The 23,947-nt window shown below is 43.7% G+C and overlaps 2 protein-coding genes across 2 annotated transcripts in view; one reads left to right on the top strand and one right to left on the bottom strand.

Moving 5' to 3' along the window:
- RASSF1 (Ras association domain family member 1) overlaps positions 1 to 15,278 on the bottom strand; it is a 37,871-nt gene extending 22,593 nt beyond the window's left edge. The window contains exons 1-2 of the mRNA XM_077325957.1: positions 14,948 to 15,278; positions 3,177 to 3,301 (exon numbers count right to left, since the gene is read on the bottom strand). Coding sequence (XP_077182072.1) covers positions 3,177 to 3,301; positions 14,948 to 15,278 — 456 coding nt within the window. The remainder of the gene's footprint in view (positions 1 to 3,176; positions 3,302 to 14,947) is intronic.
- On the top strand, positions 13,561 to 20,456 carry LOC143831164 (uncharacterized). Its single transcript, XM_077324241.1, has 4 exons — positions 13,561 to 13,565; positions 14,903 to 15,924; positions 16,350 to 16,477; positions 17,230 to 20,456. Exons 1-3 carry the CDS (start codon positions 13,561 to 13,563, stop codon positions 16,436 to 16,438), a joined length of 1,116 nt encoding a protein of 371 aa, XP_077180356.1. The 3' UTR covers positions 16,439 to 16,477; positions 17,230 to 20,456.
- Positions 20,457 to 23,947: the final 3,491 nt, after the last annotated feature.

The following is a 23,947-nucleotide window of genomic DNA, read 5'->3' as shown; positions in this document are numbered from 1 at the left end:
TCCCAGCTGGGCTGATGGGGTTCGTATATTTAAGCACCTGCCCTTTTTGCACTCTTCTCCTCTGGGGAGGCATTAATATATAGTCCCAGCTGCAAAGAGCAGCACCAACATAACAGGATGGAATTGGATCTACCATGACCACAATTAATATTATGATCATTTCTCTTCTGCTAAATCTTACATTGTATGGAAAATGCAGATCAATGTCTGCATAAATTGAGGGTAGGACAGAGTACCCCAGTAGGAAGATTCTCTCAAGGAGGCAGCAATAAGACCATCATCCACATCATGCCTGTTACCAAACTACAATTATTGTGCTACAGATATCACAAGCTTACAGAAGAGAGTTAATGAAGTATGAAGTATGTGTACACTTTGATAGTGTGTCAAAAGTACAAAGGTTTAGAATGGTTAATTCTATGTATGCAGGGGCATATCTAAGGAAAACAGTACCTATGGCAAGCACTGAAATTGCACTTCTGTCCAAACATCTGACACCCAACTTTTAGCTACTTTTAGCCTGGCAGGCACTGCAGGGCAACAGAATATCTGATGTAAGGATGAGAGTAGACAAAGCAATAAGTTGTGGAGTTCAAGAGTAGTATACTGTTTTTTAATGCATTGGTTTTTTATTCTATAGTAATGATTGGGTGCATTGTTTACCCACCAAAAATCAAAATCCATCATCTACCTATACCACAATCCAGCATTCATCTGTACAAAAGCATACAATCATGAAATAATAGAGTTGGAAGGGACTTCGGGGGTCATTAGTCCAACTCCCCCCCCCACACACACACACACATACACACAGTGCAGGACACTCACAGCCCTATCACTCATTCACTGTATCCTGCCACCCCCTTGAACCTTCACAGAATCAGCCTCTCTGTCAGATGGCTATCCAGCCTCTGTTTAAAAATTTCCGAAGATGGAGAACCCACCACCTCCCAAGGAAGCTTGTTCCACTGAGAAACTGCTCTAACTGTCAAGAACTACTTCCGGAAGTTTAGATGGAATTTCTTTGAAATTAGTTTCATCCCATTGGTTCTGGTCTGTCCCTCTGGGGCAACTCTGCTCTATCCTCTATATGGTAGCCTTTTAAAAACTTGAAAATAGTTATCAGATCCCCTCTCAGTTGCCTCCTCTCCAGGCTAAACAGACCAAGCTCCCCCAACCTTTCCTCCAAACCCTTCACCATCTTTGTTGCCTTTCTCTGGACACGCTCCATTTTGTCTACATTCCACTTCAACTGTGGTGTCCAAAACTGAACACAGTACTCCAAGTGAGGCTGAGCCAGAGCAAAGTGGTACCATCACCTCCTGTGATCTGGACACAATACTCCGTTTGATACAGCCCAAAATCCCATTTGTCTTTTTAGCCACCGAGTCACACTGCTGACTCATGTTCAATGTATGGTCTACTAAGACTCCTAGATCCTTTTTGCACATACTACTGCCAAGACAAGTCTTGGTGTAAATGGTTTTTCCTACCTAAATGCAGAACTTTACCTTTGTCCCTATTGAATTTCACTTTATTCAGTTTAGCCCACTTCTCGAGCCTATCAAGATCTTCTTGTATGCTGATTCTGTCTTCTGTTGTGTTTGCTACCCCTCCCATCTGTCAACACAGTAAATTATTAATGGATCAATATATGCCAATAAAAACGAGACCATCCAAGACATTTGTTCAGGGCAGGCATAACCCAGAAACCTTGAAATAAAACCCACTGATCACAATATAAAATAAGACTATCTATGGTTTCATTTGCACCTGAACTGCATAGCCAGGAGAATTCCCAACAGTGAGGTTAGGATGAGGCACCAGCCATCCTATTGCGCAGACCAGCCTAATTTCAGAAGACGGGACAACAGGCGATTGCTCCAATGGTATTACTTGAGATGGTTGTGGCTTACACTGTTTGAGTCCCAGCAAACATCTGCCCCCAGTAAACCCAGCTTTTGTTCCTAATAAGATAGCGTCCCACTCCCAAGAGCAATTGCTCCAAAGCTTACTCCAGGCTCCTGCAGAGCCCTGTTCTACCTTTCCCAGACTGCAGAGAGGCGTATGTCCTATATGCCCATTCCTTGTTCTAGGTCCCCAGCACAAACACTGACAAGCAGGACATATGTATCTCTCTGTGTCAGCCGCAGCCTTGCTGCATAAGGCAGACCAGTGGCAGCAGGAGGCAGCAAGCCAGCCAGTTACTTCTGGGTAGGCAGTGGTTGAGGCAACTTTGACATCCTGGTTTCCTGCCTCAGTGTTCCCTCTGCCAGGTTTGATGGTGATGATATTCCTCAACAACAAGCAGCACCTCAGCATGATTCATGCCACCACCAGCAGCCTGCATGAGTCCAAGTACACAGCCATACACTATGCCTCACTCTGCAGCCAAGGAGTACCTGCACCTCTGAGGTTCTGCTCGTCACCTTAGAAATTTTGCCCATGCTTGATGCTGGGCACTGGCCATGCCATGGCATCATCCTGACTCAGTGGTGCTCCCATCAAGTGGTGCCCAAGACATCTTCCATACGTGCCATACCTGAGATATACCTCCGTATGTCTGGTCTATTTCTGTTGGCAGCAGAGCTCTGAGGCTTCAAGCAGGAAACTTTCCCATGCCAGGGATTGAATTTACAACCCATGTCTTTGGGTCAGTATCAACATATAACCTGCCCCACCCTCCAGATCTGCTCCTATAAAGACATTTTAACAAATTATGAACGAAAAAGATCCATTTTATTTCAAAAATAATATAAATATAGATCATATAATGGTAATGTGCTTACAATTTAGGCTGGGCCTGAATCCACTTTCTATCACATGGTATTTTATCCTGCTCTCCCTCCAAGGAGCTCAGGGAAGCACACATTACTCTTCCTTCATCCATTGCATCTTCACAAAAAGCTGGTGAAGTAAATTAGACTGAGAGAGAGCTACTGGCGTAATGTCACTCAGAAAGTTTCATGCTGAGTAAGAGTTTAAATCTGGTTCTCCCCACTCCTTGAGTGACATTGAAACCACTATAACACTATGCTTGGGCTCTGATTGAACCTGGAAACTTCTTGTCACATGAGTTCTTAGAGAACTTCTTTGTTGTCCCAATATATTTTCTTTAGGTGTAAAGATATGTCTGTATTTTACAACCTGCGTAGGAGTTAGAACTATTTTCTTACCACATTGGTGTCTTTTTCCACCGTCTGTTCATTACATTCATTCTGATCACTGTCTTGATATCTGGGACCGCTGCAGTCAAGTCGGATAAGGACACGGCATCGGTAGTGACAGATGAACTTGCAGTCTAGAGAAAAGTAAAATGAAGATACATCATAAGGCAAGGGGACAAAGATCAGACTGAAAAGGAACTCATGTGGACTGACTGAAAGCAATTGAATGTCCTGGACTCATTATATGCCAGATGATCACCTCCAGTGTACAGAAAAGAAAGGGAAGATCAGATGTCACTGCATATTACATGGTCTTTGAAGCTTGAAATAGGCAGCAGTGGGCTTGGAGAAGAAGGGGTAAAGATGGCACTTGAATCACAATAGGAATTTGGGTCTTGAAAAGGCCAACTCCGAGTTTTAGAGATAATTAACAAAATGCGCTCTGGCAGACCACCTAGTGAATGCATTACCATTAACTTGTCTTGTTCCATTCCATCTGTTTCTTCATTCAAACAGAAAGTTAGGTGGTGGTGACCTTTTACTACATGGTGTCACCATTCTGGTTTTCTAGGTTGCCAACTCCCTGGAGGAAAAAAAGAGTCCTTTTGACAAAAGCTTAATGGGATCTTATATAATAGGTGATGTTATTTACTTCCATGCTCTGAAAAACTTTAGCTGCTCATTTCCACACATTAAGCCTTCTCTAAATGAACAGCCGCAGAGTGGTAAGGCAGCAGACATGCAGTCTGAAAGCTCTGCCCATGAGGCTGGGAGTTCGATCCCAGCAGCCGGCTCAAGGTTGACTCAGCCTTCCATCCTTCCGAGGTTGGTAAAATGAGTACCCAGCTTGCTGGAGGGTAAATGGTAATGACTGGGGAAGGCACTGGCAAACCACCAGTGGCGTCACCCCAAGGGTCAGACATGACCCGGTGTTTGCACAGGGGATACCTTTACCTTTACTTTTAAATGAACAGGACATTTTTCTTCAGGTCTGCTGGCAGCCTTAGTGTTTTCCAAACCCGAAAAATTGTGCACGTATATGCAAGCAAATGCTATCAGGCACAGTGCCCAGGCACAATCATCACTTGCCTCCCTGGGAAAGGCTCAACCAGCCTGCTGCCATCACTCAACCCAAGAGTGCAATTAGTGGCAGCCAATGCAGTACCATGTAGGATTAGAAGTCACCAGTGGGCCTTCCCTGTGGAAGCTCCTGGCAGATTCACATGAGTATTTATTTCTATTTGCATAATTCATATGCTTGCTCTAAAAACACATTTATATTGAAGCCAACTTTCAACATACAAGTGACTTTAAGATAAAATGGTAACCTAGTTCAAGTTCATACTCGGTCCTAAAACCTCCTGGGTAGGATTGTTGAGAGCATAAATGGAGACAGGGAAAATAACTACTCTTCTTCAGGTCCTTAGATTACTAAATGAAAAGTATAATCTGAATAAGTATCCAACCATCTACCTCCATTATTTTCAGCTTCCCCCCGTGTTGATGGATGATGGCACAATTTTTCTTCAACAACACTAACTTACATGACTCTTTCTTTGACTAGTGTGGTCAAACTAAGGTTATCCCTCATTTATCAGATGGCTTGCAGTAAAGACCATAACTCAGCCAACAACCCCTCCATTTTGTTTGACTACTAGGGATGCCAGCCTCCAGGTGGAACTGGGGATCACCAGACTACAGAAAATAGTTCCTCTGGAAAAAAATGGATGTTTTGGAGAGTAGACTTTATGGCATTTTACCCAACTGAACTCCAAATCTCCAAGAGTTTCCCAACTTGGATCTGACTATCTTACCCCACCCTGTCCCCAGAGGATCTGGCAATCCTACTACAACCCCTCTTTTAATAGTCTATTTTCTCAGCCTTTCTCTTCCAATAGAATGGTATACAAATTAGCCAGCTGGTTGCTCAGCAAGGCCTGGCTATTTATGTGTATTATATGAATAAGAAGTCATAATCGGAGTTAATATTTATTCCATTTTGCCTCCCCTGCCACACCAAATGTAATTATCTATGTACCCTATAAGTTTGTGCCTACGCCATCTGTTCTTGGAACCATGTGATCAGTTTATTTCTACAGTCCTTAGTTTTAAAAAATCCCATTTTAAACATCTGCTTTTTAGCTAAATGTGGCCTACACTCCTGAGCATTGTTTTAATAAGGCTATGCCTTGCATTACTGGTATAACCTCTTGACAGAAAGACAGAATGGATCAGATAGTGATCCCTCATATGCACATTCTTCAAAGGCAGAGGCATGAAAAGCCTCTCTGTCCGCAGGCATCACCTTTCCTTGGCAACTACTTTGCTGCTTGCCAGGACAAAGGCCTCATTTTAAGGGACAGCCTGCATTGATTATTCCCTGCTTAGATGGCTTGAAACTGCTATATAGGATATATGCTTATGTGAGAAGAATGTCTAATATCAATCACATGCTGTTTGGTACAATGTCACCCTGAGCAGAGGATGTGCCATGCTAGTATAGGCCTCTAGTCCACTACGGTCTGTGCTTATAACTTGACCTTCCAGGATGGCATCTATACACATTGATAGAAAAAGTTTCAAGTTCTATTAGCTCAAAGTATGAAAGTAATTTGTTAAGAATACGAATATCACTTAAAACATCACATGGTAAAATAAACATGTCAATGAACAATTGTATCATATCTAATCGAATACCAATAAATAAGAGTGAACACAGCACCAAATGTCTGTCAGTCTGTTCGACCAATCTGTTAAGTTATGGTTAAACATTTTAAATGGTTAAATGGTTTAAATGTTCAGTAATATTGAGGCAATTTACTGAGAGTAATTTTGGAGTGTACTGTATTTTATATTAGAGCTTGTATATTGGACTATGCTGTGAACTGCCCTGAACTGCAAGGGAGGGAGGTATAATAAAATGTAATAAATAAATAAATAAATAGGTTCACATTTCAATAATTAATTTATTAATTTATTTATTATATTTATATACCACCCTTCCCGGGGGCTCAGGGCAGTTTACATAATAACATAAGAAAAATACATGGAACAGTCTTTTTATATTACCAGGTGTCACTGGTTAAGCTATTAGATAAGAGTAAACATTCCTTTAAGCAGTGGTCCGTAAGCTTTCGGCCGCTGCGGACCTCTGCGGCGGAGTGGGGGGAGAGGGTGGCCCAGGGGCCCGCGCACACGCGTTTGCGCCCGGCAGTCCGCGCATGCACGTTTGCGCTGCTGCCATGCCGGTGACCGCGGCTCCCCCTCCCAGCCCCTCTGGGCCGCCAGCAAATCGGCCGCTAAAGCTAAAGCGGCCAATTAGCTTGCGGCTCGGCAAGCTTCTCTTCCCTCCCCTCCCCTCCCCTCCTGAAACAAGAAGCTTGCCGGGCTGCGAGCTAATCGGCCGATTTGCTCGCGGCCTGGCGAGCTGCGAGCTTCGGGGGGGGGGGAGGGAAGAAGGAGCCGCGGCCCGGCGCCAAGGCCTTCGCGGGTTGGGGACCACTGCCTTTAAGGATTAACCCACTAATTTCACTTGTGTATAGAAATCTGCATGTCGAAATATATATATATATATATGTATGTATGTATATATATGTATGTATGTATGTTTCTATGTATGTATATTGCATTTAACAGTATAATCTTTTATCTAAACTCATATCTTATTGTTAATTTTTTATTTATATACCTTCTGTGTTCAAAATGTGTCTATAAGGGACAATAGCAGGCTGTCTCCAATATAGGCCTACTTTTTAAGTTCTTATATTTCTGCTGTGTTTTCAAAATGATTTTTTGTAGAATGGGACAAATGATAGAATGCTATAGCATGAAAGTTTTGAATTTTGATTTTTTGCTGGCATTTTGCCATTTTTCTTCTATGTACAAATATATTTTCTACTCACTCCTATCCCTGGTATCACAAGCAGAAAGGATTAGGTGATGTGAATACTTCTGCCTAAGACTCTAGAGAGCTGCTGCCAATTTGAGAAGACAATATGGAGCTTGGTGGACCAAAGGTCTGATTCACTATAATGCAGCTTCATGTAAGTGTTCATTGCCATAGACTAATGGGATAGTTCAGCCTCAGTTCATATTCATAAACCAAGCATTAATAAAAAGAGTGCACTGATTTACTTTAGTTGTTCCAAATTATCTTTATTACAATAAGTCTGATATGGACTTATTGTGAAGTTGTTTGCTCCCTCTGACCCCACCATAAAAGCATAATTTATGTTTTAGCCTATAGGAAGTGAATCCAGAATGTACCCTCAAACCAGAAAACAATTGTTCCAGATCAAATACAATGTTTGAGATTTTACTCAATTTGCTACTATCAAACAGCAGGCTTCTCGACAGTCACATGCTCAATAGGCATTGGGAAGGAAAATACCTGGAGTTCAATTAGGGGGGGCAGAATATGAGGAGGGTGAGGTTTGGGGAGAGGAAAGACTTCTATGGAATATAATGCCATAGAGTCCACTTTCCAAAGTGGCGAACTGCTGTGTTGCCTGGAGATTATTTGTAAAGAGATTATTTCCAAGAAATCTCCAGCCATCACCTGGAAGTTGGCAACCCTATTCATGGGAGTGGAGGCAAAGAACAGGAGGAACCACACTGAACAACAGACCAGATTATATTTCAGGATGCCTAAGGGAAACATAATGGACACTTGCACCTGTGTAGCATAATTTCTAAAGGGATTTTTAAAACCAACTTCTTAAATGCACGATCCAGTAAGTTTTCAATAATTACATTAGTCAAGTGCTGCAAAGCCCAGTTCTATACTGCAGCATTTAAGTTTGCTCAGTTTTACCAGTGAAGCAACAATCTCTACGAATCACACCCCTTGTAGGATACCAGGTTTCTCTGATCATTCTTCTGCCCTTCTCCTTTCCCTTCTGTAGGATAAATGAGGAAAATTATTTCCTTTCTATTGTAGCTGAAGAAGTGAGCTCTGACTCACAAAACTCATACTGTAATAAACGTTTATTAGTCTTTAAGGTGTTGCCCACTGGACTTCTGTTTTACTACAATAGACTAACAGACTTCCTGTAATATCCAGTTTATTCTTTGTGCTTTTTTCTCTAGGAAGGACTTCAAGCACTCTGACACCCTCTAGTGACTAAAGCAGCAAACTGTTCTAAATTAACACATTTAACTTGTGTTGGTATTCTCAATTTACTCATCAAAATGTACAAAACTTGAACCCTTTTATAATAAAAATAAATATTCTAGATTAGTTCATCTGGAACTATTACCAAGCTCTTGATCGTTATTCATGACCATTAACAATATTTAGTGAATTAACATAAAACAATTTGCATCATAAATCTAATTAATCTTGGAGTTGCCAGCCCAATTTCCTTTCAATTTTTCTATATACTTATGTTATTTATAGGCTATCTTTCTCATAGAGACTCAAAATAGTTTACATCATATAAATCGACAGGATGGGGCAGTCAATGAACACTGCAATAAGTCTGGACTACAGAAATCAAGCAGACATCTAAAATATAGTCCTGTTGCTTAACCAGTGCAACTTTGTGAACCATGACATTTACCACAGCAGTCAAGTTGTGGCTCAAGACTTCTAGTATATCACCAGGGGATTGAGGTGGAAAGATGTAAAGCTGAGCATCATATACATATTGATGATATGACACCCTCCGTGTCCACTTCCTTCCCTCAAAGGTAAGATTCTCCCTCTATTTCTGTTTCTCTTTCCCTTCACTGACTGAACTGCCCTAGTAATATGTTGCCTTGTTGAAGAACTCTGACTATCCCACTCTATCATGCTACGATATTTTGGCTGTTGGCTCAATCCAGGAACCTGAGGAGAGAGTCAGGAGCTTGTTTTAGCTTAATTTAAATGACACTCAAGGCATTTTGAAATTCAAAAATATCAAAATATGTTAATACAGAAAGAAAAGGTCAAGTGAAATCAGGGGTTGAAAATTTCTGTGGTAAAGTCAGTACATGCACAAACTTCAGTTCTTTTGTTTCAGGAGAGTTTCTTAAGCTATTCACAGTTACTTAAATGTTCATGTTGAAAGGCTTTTGTCCCAGGGTTTCCCCAAATACTCGTACATTTTTTTTTACTATTTGATTCTTTTGGTTTCCAGAAGGTTGGTACACACTTTCCAATACCCAAACCCTTTCTCTTGAAACAACAATACTTCTCTTGAGTTTTTTAAATGATTCTTAAGGTCTCCAAAGGCAGTTTTTAACCACACTAGACCAGGGATCTCTTAACTCTTCAAAGCGAAATCCCTGTTTGATTGGGCAGGGAAACTCTCTAAGCTCTAAATCTTACCATGACAAGCCAGTATCAGATTTAACAATGGAAAGGGCAAAAATTGGCACAACTCCAGGCATATAGTAATGAAGCTTTTGCCCTTGATTCCTTTTGAGCAGGTTTCAGGCCTGGTTATAGGAAACAGACAGCAGTAGGGACCCTGGTAGACAGCTTCCAATTGCAGATTGATGTGTCTTCATTCTTGACTTAAACTTTTCTTCAGCCTTTGATACTGTGGATTACTCCATCTTATAGCATCATTTGGAGTTGGATGTTACAAGCACAGTGCTCCAGTGTTTTCCATCTTTTAAAATGGAAGAACAAAGAATTTTCTTTGGCGATTCACTTGCCTGCCTCCCCCCTTACGGGGTGCCACAGGGCTCTATTTTGTACAACATTTATACTAGGCCCTTAAAAGAAAATATCCAGAACTGTACATTTGGATGTCATCAATGCACTGATGACAACTAACTATAAGGTCATTAGTTTAGACCCCAGAAGCAGGTTTATCTAGCCTGAGTCAGTGCCTGAATGTGGTGGTCAAGAGGACAATGCAGAACAAGATTAAACTTGTTAATGGGAACTTGGGAAGAAATGACCCCAGGCACTTGTGAAAGAACTGAACAGGTTTTATTTGTGTACACGTTGAACTTAGAGGCTCTAAGTGCATCAACTCTGGCAGCCATCTTAACAACAGACTATGTGCACACAGTTCTTTTTCCAAAGTCCCACTAGGAGGCAGATGTCCTCTCCTCCAAAATATGAATTCAACTGTGTAATTCTATGTAACTATCACAAAACTGAATCCAGGCAAGACAAAGAGGAATTCATCTCAAGGTGGGTCTTGGAGTTCTCCCAGAAGTGCAGTTGATACTGATATTAAAGAGATCTGTTTCCCTGGAGAAAATAGACACTTTTGAGGGTGGAGTCCCTTGGGATCAGATCCCTGCTGAGCTCCCTCTTCAAAATCTCTTCTCAAGATCCACTACCAGATCTTTGGGAATTCACCAACCCAAAGCTGGTGAACCAAAAGGTCATGTTGATTGGTAGTGTTGTTGTTATTAGGGGAGATTGATCCCCCAGATCTGGATAGACTGAAATTATCCTTAAGCAAATTGGTGGCGTTGGTCCCAATTGCTCTAAGAAACAAATTTAGGCCCAAACAGTTGTATTTTCCCAGCTGCCCATAGTTTAAGAAAATGTTATCCTTTCTAGACTTAATCTGGCTACAATGTTGCAAACAGTGGCAGGAGAGTTTGGAGGGCAGGGTTCTACAACATCACTTCTTGCCAGCAACATGGAAGTGATTCTGCCACAATGCCACAATGGGATTCCTCCCAATCTTGATTGTTTGTTTATTTGTTACAGTCTTTGACCAGCATAAACAATATAATAAAATGAAATTGAAGCAAATAGTCATAGTATTTGGTCTTCAGGCCAAAATACAGTAATTTTTAAAAAACAGACAATAGATATCCCAATTCATAACTATTTGGTAAACCCCCTTTTCAATAGATCATTTAATTTCTTACAGACTATAAAGTATAATTTTGCTTCAGCAAATGAAATGGTAGCCTCAATCTTGATGGTAAAAACAATAGACTGGGGAAAGTCCTAGCGCATCACAGTGTTCCCATTTCCTGGTTCCAGGCAGAAGTGATGTTGCCGCGTAAAATGATGTGGTTTCCACTTCCTGCTCCATTGAGTGCCAGCAAGGTACTGAACATCCATCTGTTTCCACGCACAGTTCAAAGTGCTGGTCCTAAATGGCGTGGGGCCTGGGCATCTGAAGCACTGTCTTCTCTAGTACCATCCAGTTAAGATTTGCCCCTTAAGCCTTGCTTTCTGGGTCCCCACCTTCAGAGGGAGGAAGCTGATGACTAGAGACAGAGCATTTTCTATGGTGGTGCCTCACCTTTGGAATGCTGTCCCTCTTGAAACTTGCCTATTTTATTGTCTTTTAGATACACATCTTTTAAACTCTGGATATTAATTAGGGGTTTCATCTTTCATCTTAACTTTTTTCATCTTAACTTTTTTAATGGTCTACTTCTGGTATGAGATCTGTTTTATAGATAGTTCTATGCAGCTTATATCCCATGACTTGTTGGTTTTTTAAAATGACAGCCTGTTATTTTAACTGTAAATCATCTTGAGCTGGACTCTGATGAGACAGCAAAGACGTCTCCTAAATAAATAAATAATAAAATCCTTGGTGCTGACCTGGAAGATGTGTCAAAGGCTTCAGCTAGTGCAGATAGAATAGGGGTGTGTATCCAGCTGTATCTATGCTGAAAAAATATTCAAAAATACATTGCATTGCCTTGTTATCCCCACCTTTGGAAATAATGGAAAATGGGAGCACCTTCTTTGGGGGCTCATCAAACTGGATTCCCTGGTCTAATCCTTTTGAAACTTGGAGGTTTTTTTTAGGAAAGCTCTATGCTGCAAACTGGGTGCCTCTACCTCAACACGCTCCCCCCCCCCCCGCAACAACTGAATATACTGCAGGAAAGATATGCAAAATACTTTAATAGTCCACATAGGGTATAATGGATTTGAAAGAAATTCAGGATTCCCAAATATTACCAAATCCAAAGGCCATACTGGTAATGGGATCTGGGAATGTCAGAAAACACTGATATTATCCAGGTCCAATATATCTAAATCCCCCCAAAATATAATTTTTATCCTTGCAAAGCATTTGCTTTGGTGTTCAGTTCAGGCAACTGGTTATTATCTTTAAAGTCCTTAGTCCCATCTGGTTTCAAGAATACTTCTTGGTACAGACCTCTGCAGACAGCAAGGTCAGCCCAGAGTCCCTACTGAATCATTTCTCTCTTCTGGAAAGCAAGTCTAGACTCAACTAGAAAGCAGGCTTTTCTGTTGTGGAAGAGCCTCTCTGAAACTGTGCACCAGGTTCCCATCCCCTGGATTTTTAAATGGCCCGTAAGATGTGGCTTTTTCAGAATGCATTTGCGCTTGGGGTTAGTGATGGAGCAGATGTGGTGGAGGTAATTTTTTGTTTGTAGTAAATATTATTTTTATAACTTTTGTATTATAAAACATGAGCCTCTTGTGGCGCAGAGTGGTAATGCAGCAGAAATGCTGTCTGAAGCTGTCTGCTCATGAGGCTGGGAGTTCAATCCCAGTAGCCGGCTCAAGGTTGACTCAGCCTTCCATCCTTCCGAGGTCGGTAAAATGAGTACCCAGCTTGCTGGGGGGTAAACGGTATTGACTGGGGAAGGCACTGGCAAACCACCCCGTATTGAGTCTGCCATGAAAACGCTAGAGGGCGTCACCCCAAGGGTCAGACATGACTCGGTGCTTGCACAGGGGTACCTTTACCTATTGTAAAGTTTGTTTTTAATTTTTTGGGTGAGTCACCCTGACTTTTGAAAAAGCAGGATTTAAATATTCCAAATAAATAAGCAGGCAAGGATGTGCATATAAATTCTCCCCCCCCCCCGCAAATAAGACAGGACCACTCACTGTCCCTCTGCATTCACATCGGGCAGTGGTCCTCAACAACCCTTTCACAGGGGTCACGGCAGGGCAAGCAGCTTGCCCGGGGGGGGGGGGCACCATCCACACAAGATAGAGCATTTGTCTGTCTGGAGCAGCGGAAAAGAGCGAGATCAGCATGGTAGGACAAGAGGCAGAACTGAACTGAGAAATCCTGGGGGGAAAACCAATTTGTATACAATCATGAACAATGGATCTTCACGCCATTGATCAGTTTTGGTTTAATTTCTGTGAAAGAACGCTTGCATAATTCCACAACATGAGGAACTGTATTAAAGGGTCATGGCATTAGGAAGGTTGAGAACCACTGACACAGGGATAGTGATTCACATTGGGTGAGAATTATCAAAAAACCTCTGGTCTAGAAATATTGCAGAATACACTGCAAACACGTTTGTCCATCACACAAGGTAACTGCAACAGTAATCAAGGAGACAACTTGTTTATGTCTAACAGCTTTCACAGATCAGTAATTATAATTCATATCCACACAGATAATAGATTTCACCATGGCAGTTTTCAACTGTCATCAAATGGCACAATACATATGACATTGTTGTTAATTTTTAAGCTATGGGGTAAGATGCCCTCCCAAGTTCATCTGCTTCCCCTTAATATCTATAATATTGAGTGATGGGTTAGATATAATAGGGTTTCAGAAAGCCAAGGCACACAATATAGCATCTTGCTGAAATTAAGTGGGTCTTGATCTACTTGTTACCTGGGTGAGAGATCCTCTGGGGAACTTATTTGTGCTGCCTTGAATTTCACAGTGGAAGAAATGTGATATATGAATGTATCCAATAAAAACCAAATAACTGGTGATAGAATTGTGGCACCTGTTTATATGGGCATAAAATTCAAGTTTGGGATTTGTCAGCCATGACTGTCATACACATTTTATACAAGTGTTTCCATATGCATTAAAAAGTCAAACAAAGAAAATACATACTTTTTAATTCTAATGGGCTTATGACTTGCCCAAAGCCTCAGTCTTATGCAGACTTCCTTAGAAGCAAGTACCATTGACATTACTTAGACTTACTTCTAAGTAAATATTTTGGATGTCAACTGACAGCTTACTTATGGTGACCCTGTAGGGTTTTCAAGACAAGGCAGATTCAGAGGTGGTTTGCCATTATCTGCCTCTGTGTCTTGACCCTAGTATTCCTTGGTTGGTTTCCCATCCAAATACTAACCAGGGCCAACCCACCCTGCTTAGCTTCCAAAAAGTGATCAGGCTAGCCTGGGTCATAAAGGTCAGGGTATGATTGTATGATTCTGAAATTTATCAGAGTCTCCTTCAGACATAGTAATTCACCCAGCATTCAAACAAGTTAATAGGTGATGTTACAGACATTTCATCAGTTACTGTGTCTTTTATTTTGTCATCTGAAAAACTTTAAAAGGTCCTAAGGCATGAAGCTTCCAGTTAACTTGGGCCAACAGACTTACTACTTTAACATACCCTGTCAAGTTCAGGTATGGAGCCATGTTGGTCTGAAGCAAAAGAATCAAGTTTGAATCCGGTTGCACTTTTAAGACTAACAAAGTTTCATTTTGGGTACAAGCTTTCACGTGAACGCACATTTCTCGGATTACTAGCTTTTTTGTGGCAGGGCCCTAAGAGTCTGTAAGGATTGGATGATTTTTAAAAGTGATGCAACAGATGTAGCCCTCCCCCAACAATATGTGACAGGGAAGCTTCCCCCACTGAGTTTTGCCCATCATGTAAGTTAAATAAGCCACAGAAAAGGCAACACCACACAACCTGCTAAGCCAGCCAACAGGTCTACAACACCCTGAGCTGCATTTCCATTTGCCATAATAATTATTAATAGTTGTTGTTATTATTGCTTAACCCGCCTGTACTTTGAGAGGGGCTCGATTGGGCCCCGTCCTTTGTTTCTCCCAGAACCCTCTGCAAAGGCAAACTTGGCCAACCGTCCCACGTACTCACGGACGCACTGCAGACGCTTCTTGTACGTGCCCCAGATGAACTCCCCGCACAGGTCGCACCAGGTAGGCTGGTTCTGGGCGCAAGGCTTGAAGACGTGCCCCTCGCCCAGCTCCTCGGTCAGTTTGGGGTCGCTTTGGCCGCCCAGGAGCCGAATCTGCCTCACGCGGCTCAGGATCTCGGGCACCTTCCCGGGGGCGATCCTCAAGGCGTTGGCCCTCTCCAGCCGGACCGGGCGCTCGGCGGTGCCCCGCAGGCCTCGCGTCAGATCCAGCTGTTTCTCCAAGTTGAGGTTCTTGAGCTCGATCATCTCCTGGTCCGTGGACCGGTTCATGGCCACTTCCCGGGGCGGCGCTATTCGCGAGAAGAGGGCCTGGAAGGCGGCTCGGCGTCCCCATCAGGGCCCGAGGAACATCGCCGCCCCGGGCCAGAGAACTCAAGCCCTCGTCCCATGTGCCTGGCGCTCGGCGCGAGGGGCTGGGCAGAGGAGAGCTCAGGGGCGCTGCCCCCGCCCCGCCCCCGTCGCCGGCTTGGCACAAGCCGGGCAGCCTTCCGGACCTCTCCGCGCCGGCCTTCTGGCAGGGAGGAACGCCGCGGGGGCCACGACCTGCCTTCGGACTGGGCCTGCCTTTCTGCGCGCAAGCAAGCGAAGGAAAAGTCCCCGCTTCCCTCCTCTTCATTCAGCTCCCTTCCCCTCACGAGGGCGGGCGGAGAAGGGCAGCCGAGGCGGTGCCTAGCCCCGTGCGCTGGGGGGCTGCCGCCGCCCCTCCCCACTTCCCGCCCTAAGGCACCTTCCGAGCCACAGATGAACCGCGGGAACATCGCCCTCCTCCGCCCAAGTTTTCCGAAAGGGACGGCGCTCTGGACGGCTGTGTGGCGCTGGGACCCGAAGGGCTTCGGCGGGCTTGCCGGCGACCAGCTGAAAGGGCGGGCGACGCAGGGTGGCGTGTGGAATGCTTGGAAAGATGCCGGAAAGGAAGGCACTTCTGCAGAAAGAGTGGCGGGGCGGCGGCGGCGGGGGGGGGGGGGTGCGTGTGCGTGGGGCTCGCTGTCTTAAGCTTCCTGCAAGGGCGATTACCGCGCCAGGCTTTTGCTTCAAGCGCCCGACGGGTGGGACAGAGCGAACATGCGCAGCGCCCCTGGCCGCCTATCCCGCTTGGCCCTCTGCTCGCGCGGCGAGGTTTTTTGGCTCACCATTTAGAGCCGTTTCTATAGTGATGCTGCTAGTTTTGAAGCAAGCAACCGCAGCGCTTCAAGAGGCCAGTCTTACGTCAACCCCGGGGGGGGGGGGAGTGCACAGAGTCTGCCAGCAGGGCCCTGAGATGCAACTTGGGGGAGGCACAGGCAGTTGCCAAGCTAGTCAGGCAAATGCAGACTTAAAACTCTTGATTTGTCATTTTTTTAGGGTTACCATTATCTTCTCCTGAGAATAGGGACCACAAGCAATGCATGGAGACCTCTATCCACATCTGCGTTGCCACACCCTGCCTGTAAATGGAGCCCCATCCTCTGAAAATCAGCATCTCGAAAGAAGTATCCTTTTATGGAATCCCAATACTCTGGCCTCCTTTGGGGTTTTTAGAGAGTCTCTGTAATCCTCTCCTATTAACTTCCCAAAGACTTTACTGTAACCCCATCACCCTGTATTCAGTATCTCAAAGTAATATACTAAGGCTATTTCTAGATATAGGATTTTGTGGGTGTTAATTGATCCTCATGTCATAATTACTGGTCTGCCATCCCTCCTTTTTGAATTAATGAGATTGTTTCAGTGTATATAAATGATAGCAGAGTTTGGACTGATGGAGGCCAATCTTTATCACAAACCATGGCAAGCCTGCAGATGGTTGCTGCAGATGGCTACTGCATCTCAGGCCTGAAACCAATCACTATTAAAAACAGAATAAAAACTACATAAAAACTATACAGAACTAACAGCATATAAGACCAAACGCGTTTCGACCCTACTGGGTCTTCCTCAGTGGTCAGAATTGTAACAATACACTAAATTTCTAAATTCATTATAAAGTGTAGCTGAGTGGTTGAATGGGATCTGTAAATTATGGCTCCAACCAATATATGTAAATATTAGACTTTTTGGAGACCACCTCCTATGGCATATGTCTAGGCTCACCATTCTTCGCTATTATATAATTCTGTGCTGAGAGTGTATCTCATGTGCGTCAGAAAAAAAGCATCTCAGGCCTGAAACCAATCACTGCCAGTGGGTGGTTACCATGGAATCATTTTTTGAGTTTGTGCCTTTTCCTAAAACTATCTGTAAGGAATGGGGGAAAAAATCAAAGCACAAAGAAGATTAGAGGACTTTTCCACTGCTCCAAGGCATTTAGTCCACACTCTGCCAAGAAAATAAATCTATGTATATCAAGCCAAAAATACTTCTCAAAAGAAGCCAGAAGTTAGTCTATTTTTGCCATTTCCTGGGTGCAATCATATGCCAAGGGGATGCCAAATTTGGAAGGATTCAAAAAGTCAGAAGTAAACTTTGGAGAAATTGTGCTGACTTTCTTGGTTCAACGTTCCCGATGTTATATTTATAAATAAGTGCTTGGTTAAGAAAAAAAATTGTCTCTTAGATCGTTTTTGCATGGTTTTGGGGACTCAAACATCCATCTCTCCCAAGTCTCAAAATTAATTTAAAAAGAACAAAATATACTTCTGCATTGCTACGGGGACACGCTACAACAATAAACCATTTCTTTAGATCTCTTTTCGGAATTCTTTGTATAATGGCCTGTCTTTATGTTTGGGTAGACTTGTAATAGGCTGGCCATGGTAATTGAACCCTGATGGTTGTGTGTTCTCAATAAAGGTTTAAAACACACAGCACGGATGCTAAGCTAAAGGCTTCTTATCACATACACCCCTTCTTTCCCCATTCATAGCCCACCACCAAAAAACACAAATAGGAATGTGTTTTAGATTGGGTTGCTGCCCGATCCCAATATTACCATGCACACTGAAGATAACATTTTATTTGAACTGAGGGCACATCACGTTGTGGTCCCGTAGCAATGTGGACCACACCATAAAAAAAAATTGTGATCCGGAAATGGAGAGGGAAGAAGGGGGTGAAGGCAGGCAAAATGCTACTAAGACTGTTGCGCATTTCTCTTTTCATACAGGCTTGCCCCTGTTTGTGCCCCGATTTGCAGCGCAACAAGAAAGGGGAAGCAGGATTTTGCAATTTCCCTCATCTTGGAGCAAACCAGACAAAAACTTGTGCCAGCTCCTGTCCAGGCGCAAGTTGCTGCCAACGTCATGAGGAAGCAGCACTAAAACCCATGAGCAATTAGAGGCTATGCAGGGGCAAATTCCTCATGCAGAATCGGTCTGAGGCAAATGTGAATATGGATACTGATGTAAGATCTATCAAAACATCATATAAAAACAACCTAAATATTTACCCCAAAATAGCCTGTCATTTTTGGATCACATACACTTTAGGTACTCAGAGGTGGCTGCTAGACCAGGCTAGTGCAATGTCCAAATCATTAGGAAGCCCAGGCCTTGTGTTTTCAGACTAATGCTTATTTTGAGGCATTCTGGTCACTAAACGTGATGTTGCATTTGTTCTCTGGTCACCTTATCAAATGAGAGAACATAAAACCTTACATAAAGGTCTGTTACAAAAGGCCCCTTATACAATACAGTTTCAGGAGTTCTGTCAAATATAGATCTGTATTCCATCACCTTCCATTCTCATTTGAGTGCAGGGTTGTGACCTGCATGGTAGGAAAAATATCTTGTCCCTTAAAAGGGCACAATATTTACAAGTTGATGGTATTTACCTCAACACTTTGAAAAGTTTCAACTGGTCTGCCTGAGGCAGTTAGGAAGCCACCTCTTTTCAATAATTTTGCAAAAATGCGCAAAACAGAATTTTTTAGGAAGGTTTTTTTTTTGCAGATAAAGCAAAACTATTATTAGTGGTGATGAAGCTCTACTCATAGTCATGTTTTAATCATCAGATTATATGTTTGTGTGTGTGGGGATCTCACCTTGGTGTGGTGGTTAGGAGTGTAGATTGTCGGTACCAGCCGACAGCTGATAGCCCCTGGAAAAAGATTCAGAGTCGGTGTGCCTTTTCATCTGGGTTGGAGCTGAGGGGAGTCCGGGCAGAGTTTCCCCGTCCGGGGATTGAGCGCGCTCCAGACTCCCCCTCCCCTTCCTCTTTTATTGTTACCGTCTTCTCCCCCTACATAGGATGTACAAGGTTACTTATTAAGCCTACATTGAGCCTAAACATACATTGAGCCTACATAGCACTTCCTATTCCTATCTGGAGTTGTTTTTCAATCCTTCTGGACTTTAGGACACATAGCTCTGTTCTTGCCAGCGTGGCAGTATTTTTCCATACTCTGCACATCCTCCTTCGGTCACTCAGCGGTCAAAATGGCTCCGCTTTGGTTCAGTACGCTGAATGATTCCCACAGTAGATTTCTAATCTGGTGAGTTGGGTTTGATTCCCCACTCCTCCACATGCAGCAGTCTTGTCAGAGCTCTCTTAGCCTCACAGGGTGTCTGTTGTGGGGAGAGGAAAGTGAAGGAAATTATAAGCCACTTTGAGAAACCTTCTGGTAGAGAAAAGTAGTATATAAGAACCAACTCTTCTTTCCCTTCTCCTCCCCCCTTCATATACAGGATTTTTCCTCTTGTTTTTCTTCCTTTCTTATTGAGCAGCCCCTTTACCTATTTTCTTCTGTTTCTTTTTTTTGGAGATCTGTGACTGTCCCACCCTGTCACTATGGTATTTTGATGCTGGCTCAGCCTGGGAACTTGAGAGAAGATACAAGATCATTCTCTTAACTTCAGTTTCTGAATATGGCACACAAGAGACCTTTAAAATTCAAGAATAAGCAAGGTATTTTATACAACGTAGAGGGGGAAAGGACGGGTGAAATCAGGGTTAAAATATCTTGAGGTATTCTTTATTGACTGGCATGTGTGCAATATAGCCAGGAGGTCCTAAGGAAAGTCTGGCTGCCAGGCAAGAGACATTCAGAGGTGGTGTGCCATTGCTTGCCCGTGCTTCTTGAGCACAAGAATAAAAATTCCACTTGTCCTTGGCCTCGTGTATAAGCGTTGCTTGCTTCAAAACACTGAATTTCTGTGAAGCAAGATAATATACCTGTAATGCTTCAGAGATTTGGCAAGTAGACAGCCTTGATTGCTTCGTGAAGCAACTGTCTCTAGGTTGATTCACTGGAAGGTATTTCTTGATTTATTGTATTCTTCTCTGTTGTTAGTTCAGAGTGTGTCTCATGTCTATTTTTTTGACACTAGCCTCTCTTTGTAATGCCTCTCCCTCCAACCTATATAAAACCAGACCCTACAGATCACGCATCTGAAAAAGAGAGCTCTGGCTTTTGATGATTTATGCTGAAATAAGCGTTTAGTCTTTAGGGTGCTATTTGATTCCTGTGTTAATCTTTAATCCGCTCCTGCGGAGCAGATTAAATAAAGGAGTAAGGGCTGTTGGGGAGAAGTGAGGGCGGGCCCTGTCTGGGATAAAAACTCGGAGGAGCAAATCAGGAGCCGCAAAGCGGCTCCTGATTTGCTCCTCCAATTGGCACTCGAGGGCTAAGTGGCCAATTGGGAGGCGCGCAAAGCGCGCCTCCCTATTGGCCACTTGGCCCGTCTCCCGAACAGCCCAGCCAACACCTTCCACTCCTCCCGAACCACCATCCTCTCAGGATGGCTGCCAGGGACGACCCACGCTGCTGGACTCCGGGATAGCTCCTTTCCCACCGCCCAGCGACTGCCCTTCCCAACGGCCGCACTCCCCCGTTACCCCCCTCCACCTCCCTGTCCGCCGCTCCCCGCACCCTCCCGAACCCGCCCACCACAGCTCCTCGCCGCCTACCCAATCCGCCACGGCCAGGACACTGACGCCCAGATCCCCGGCCAGCCTCTCCGCTGCCTAAACGCTCTGCAGCCCACCCGATCCGCTGCGGCCGCACCACCCGGCCCTCGCTGCCTGCGCGCAGACACGTCAGCGCACGGCTGCAGGACCCCATGCCTCCCCCCAAGATGGCAGACCTCACCCACAAACTGCCGCCAACCTCCTCCACAGGTGACCTGCTGCGCCGGCAGCCCCAGCACATGGCCGCCCACCTGCTCGATCGCCGCCATCGCCCCACCGAGAGCCCGGACCACTCCCACTCCCTGCCAGCCTGCCGCCGGTGAGTCTGCCCACTCGCGACCCTGGCCTCCAACAGCTAGCGCCTGCTGTATTCAGCCTGCAGTGGGCTTAATTTCTAGTTTTTTATAATAGGCTTTCACCTTGGAATTATATTCTGAAAGAATAACTACTGGTTGTGAAACATGACATCAAGTCATAGTCAGTTTATAATGACCTTATAGGGTTTTCAAGGCAAGAGATGAACAAAGGTGGTTGGCCATTGCCTGTCTCTGTATAGAGACTCTGGACTTTCTTGTTGGTCTCCCATCCAAATACTAAGTAGGACCAGCTCTGCTTAGTTTCTGGAATCTCGTGAGAACAGACTTGCCTGGACCACCCAGGTCAGGGCACATAACAATTACCGTAATTAAATCATTTATTTATTATATATATACCACCCTCCCTCTAGTTTTGGACCAATACAGCATGATTTCAACTAGGATTGCCAGCTGCCTGGAGAAAGACTTAATGTGTGGAAATGTACAGATGAAGCTTTTTATGATATGGAAGTAAACATTCTATGAATCCTCTGTTAAAGGGGCAAGATATTTTTTCCTCATGGCAGTAGGTGACTGTGAAAGATTCTGGTGGGTAGCTGTGTCGGTTTGAAGCAGCAGAACTAAGTTTGAGTCCAGAGGCACCTTTAAGATCAACAATGTTTTATTCATGGTATAAGCTTTGTACATGCATACAAAAACCTTGAATGAAACTTGCTTGGTCTTAAAGGTGCCACTGGACACCAACTTAGTTCTATATCAGAGAGATTATGTTCTAACTCTCACTGAGAGTGACCAATGGGAGCTGACTGAATGTTAATAAAAGAAGTTGGAAAAGAGCTGTTAAAGAAAGGTGGAAAGAAAAGTGAATTTGTAACGAACAAATTCCAAATGGTGGAACAGGAAAACAGTTCAATGGAAAATAAACTTTGTAACATGTACTTTACTGTCTTCAGTATTGTGTTCAAACCATAAATAAAATTTAATTTCTGGTTTGTTTAATCTTGTAAACTGATTGTTTCAGGAAAGGAGTCTCATACACACAGTAAAGATCTCTGTACTTCCCCATCAGGAAGTATGCCACCCTTTGACTATCTTGGGTGATGATTGTTGACATAGCTCCCTGCCGCCTGATGGCAGGCCTTCCATTATGGGGAATAATTGTTTTCCCGCTATGTGGGGGTTTTGTATTGTTGTTTTGTTTTAATGGGGTTTTATTATTATGGTACTTTTTATGCCGTAATCCACCATGAGCCGGCATGCTGAGAGGGGCGGGTAAGAAATAGAACAACAACAACAACAACAACAACAACATTTGGGTATGAATAAATGGTGGCAGTGCATTAATGGAACTGTGGAGTCCACAACCCCAATAACTGTGTCTGAAGGCGGCTGGGCTACCCTGTTTGCTGAAGAGTGGTGAAATGGTCATGATCCACTATAGATTTTAAAAGAGGCAAGAAGGGTAGCAATGTGTGATGCCTGACTTACTTGTATCTCTGAACCTGTGTGACAGAGATTGTAGTAGGCAATAGGCACTCTGAGAGGAAACGATGTGTCACAGCAACCTGCCCATTTCCACAAATTAAGCCTCCATTAAAGGGACAGCGCATATTTCTCTAGGCCTTTTGGAAGCCTTGCTTCCACACTAGCGAGATCTAGTAAACTAGCAATAATAGACCACCAAAATATTGTGTTTTGAGATTGTGGGTATGGGAAAGACAGTTTATATTTACTGTCTCATTGCCAAGTTCAGATCTTGAACTTTGGCTCTGAAATGCATATCAGTATTCAGTAGTTTAGGAAAGAATCTGGTGGTAGTGTTTATATAACACAATTGTGAAGATTATCCTGTCCCTGAAAGATACAGTCTCAAGCTTTGTTTTTATCTTGACAAGGGATAACAGATGATACAGCTGCTGCCAGGAATTCTAGTAAACAAGATAGCAACATACCATTTATAAATCTATAGGAATACACCAGGGTAAGATATTTCAGTACTTGAATTGTAGTCTTCAATATGACATAGCAAGTTCAAAATGACAGCAGAAGGCCAATAAGATATCAAGGAAGCATTCAGAGATGTGCAAGCTTTAATTTGAATGGAAGGAGGGATTCACACTTGAACAGATACATATGTGAACCTAGGGTAAGAAAGAGAGCACAGTAATCAGCCACCTTCCCCTCCCAGTTATATAGGGAAAGAGGCATTTCCAAGTTAAAAGGCATAACTTCCACAATTTATGTATTCTTTTAGAAATTAAAGTCTACATATGATGATGGATTTTACATTAATATGAAGAAGAGTTGGTTCTTATATGCTACTTTTCTACACTAGGAGTCTCAAAGCGGCTTACAATCACCTCCCCTTTCCTCTCTCCACAACAGACACCCTGTGAGGTTAGGGTTGTGCACTCATCTTTGAATCTGGACCACCTCGGCTTCGGTGGAAGCCATGTCGGAGCACTCTGAAGTGGCCAGAGGCACCCTGAAGCGCACCTCAGAACAGCTGCCTCGAATCTGTCTGGCTATGGGATTTTGAGCTTCAGATCGCCTCAGGGTGATCTGTCTCCAAAGCACCCCTGCTTCAGAGGTTTTTCGGCCGAGGCAGCCCAAAGCCTTCATCTCTATGTGAGGTTGGTGCGGCTGAAAGAGCCCTGATATCACTGCTGAGTCAGAACACATTTATCAGAGCTGTGGTGAGCCCAAGGACACCCAGCTGGCTGTATGTGGAGGAGACAGGAATCAAACTCAACTCACCAGATTAGAAGTCGGTGCTCCTAACCACTACACCAAGCTAAA

The sequence above is a fragment of the Paroedura picta genome, chromosome 3, assembly GCF_049243985.1.
Source record: "Paroedura picta isolate Pp20150507F chromosome 3, Ppicta_v3.0, whole genome shotgun sequence".
Lineage (NCBI taxonomy): Eukaryota > Metazoa > Chordata > Lepidosauria > Squamata > Gekkonidae > Paroedura > Paroedura picta.
Note: the sequence above shows the minus strand (reverse complement) of the source record. Positions and strands in the feature narration are given on the sequence as shown.

What these genes read in the sequence shown, in the direction of transcription:
- LOC143831164 (XM_077324241.1), top strand. An exon ending in GAAAGATGCCGGAAAGGAAG is followed by an intron (nt 15,925 to 16,349) that starts GCACTTCTGCAG and finishes TCATTTTTTTAG; the next exon opens with GGTTACCATTATCTTCTCCT.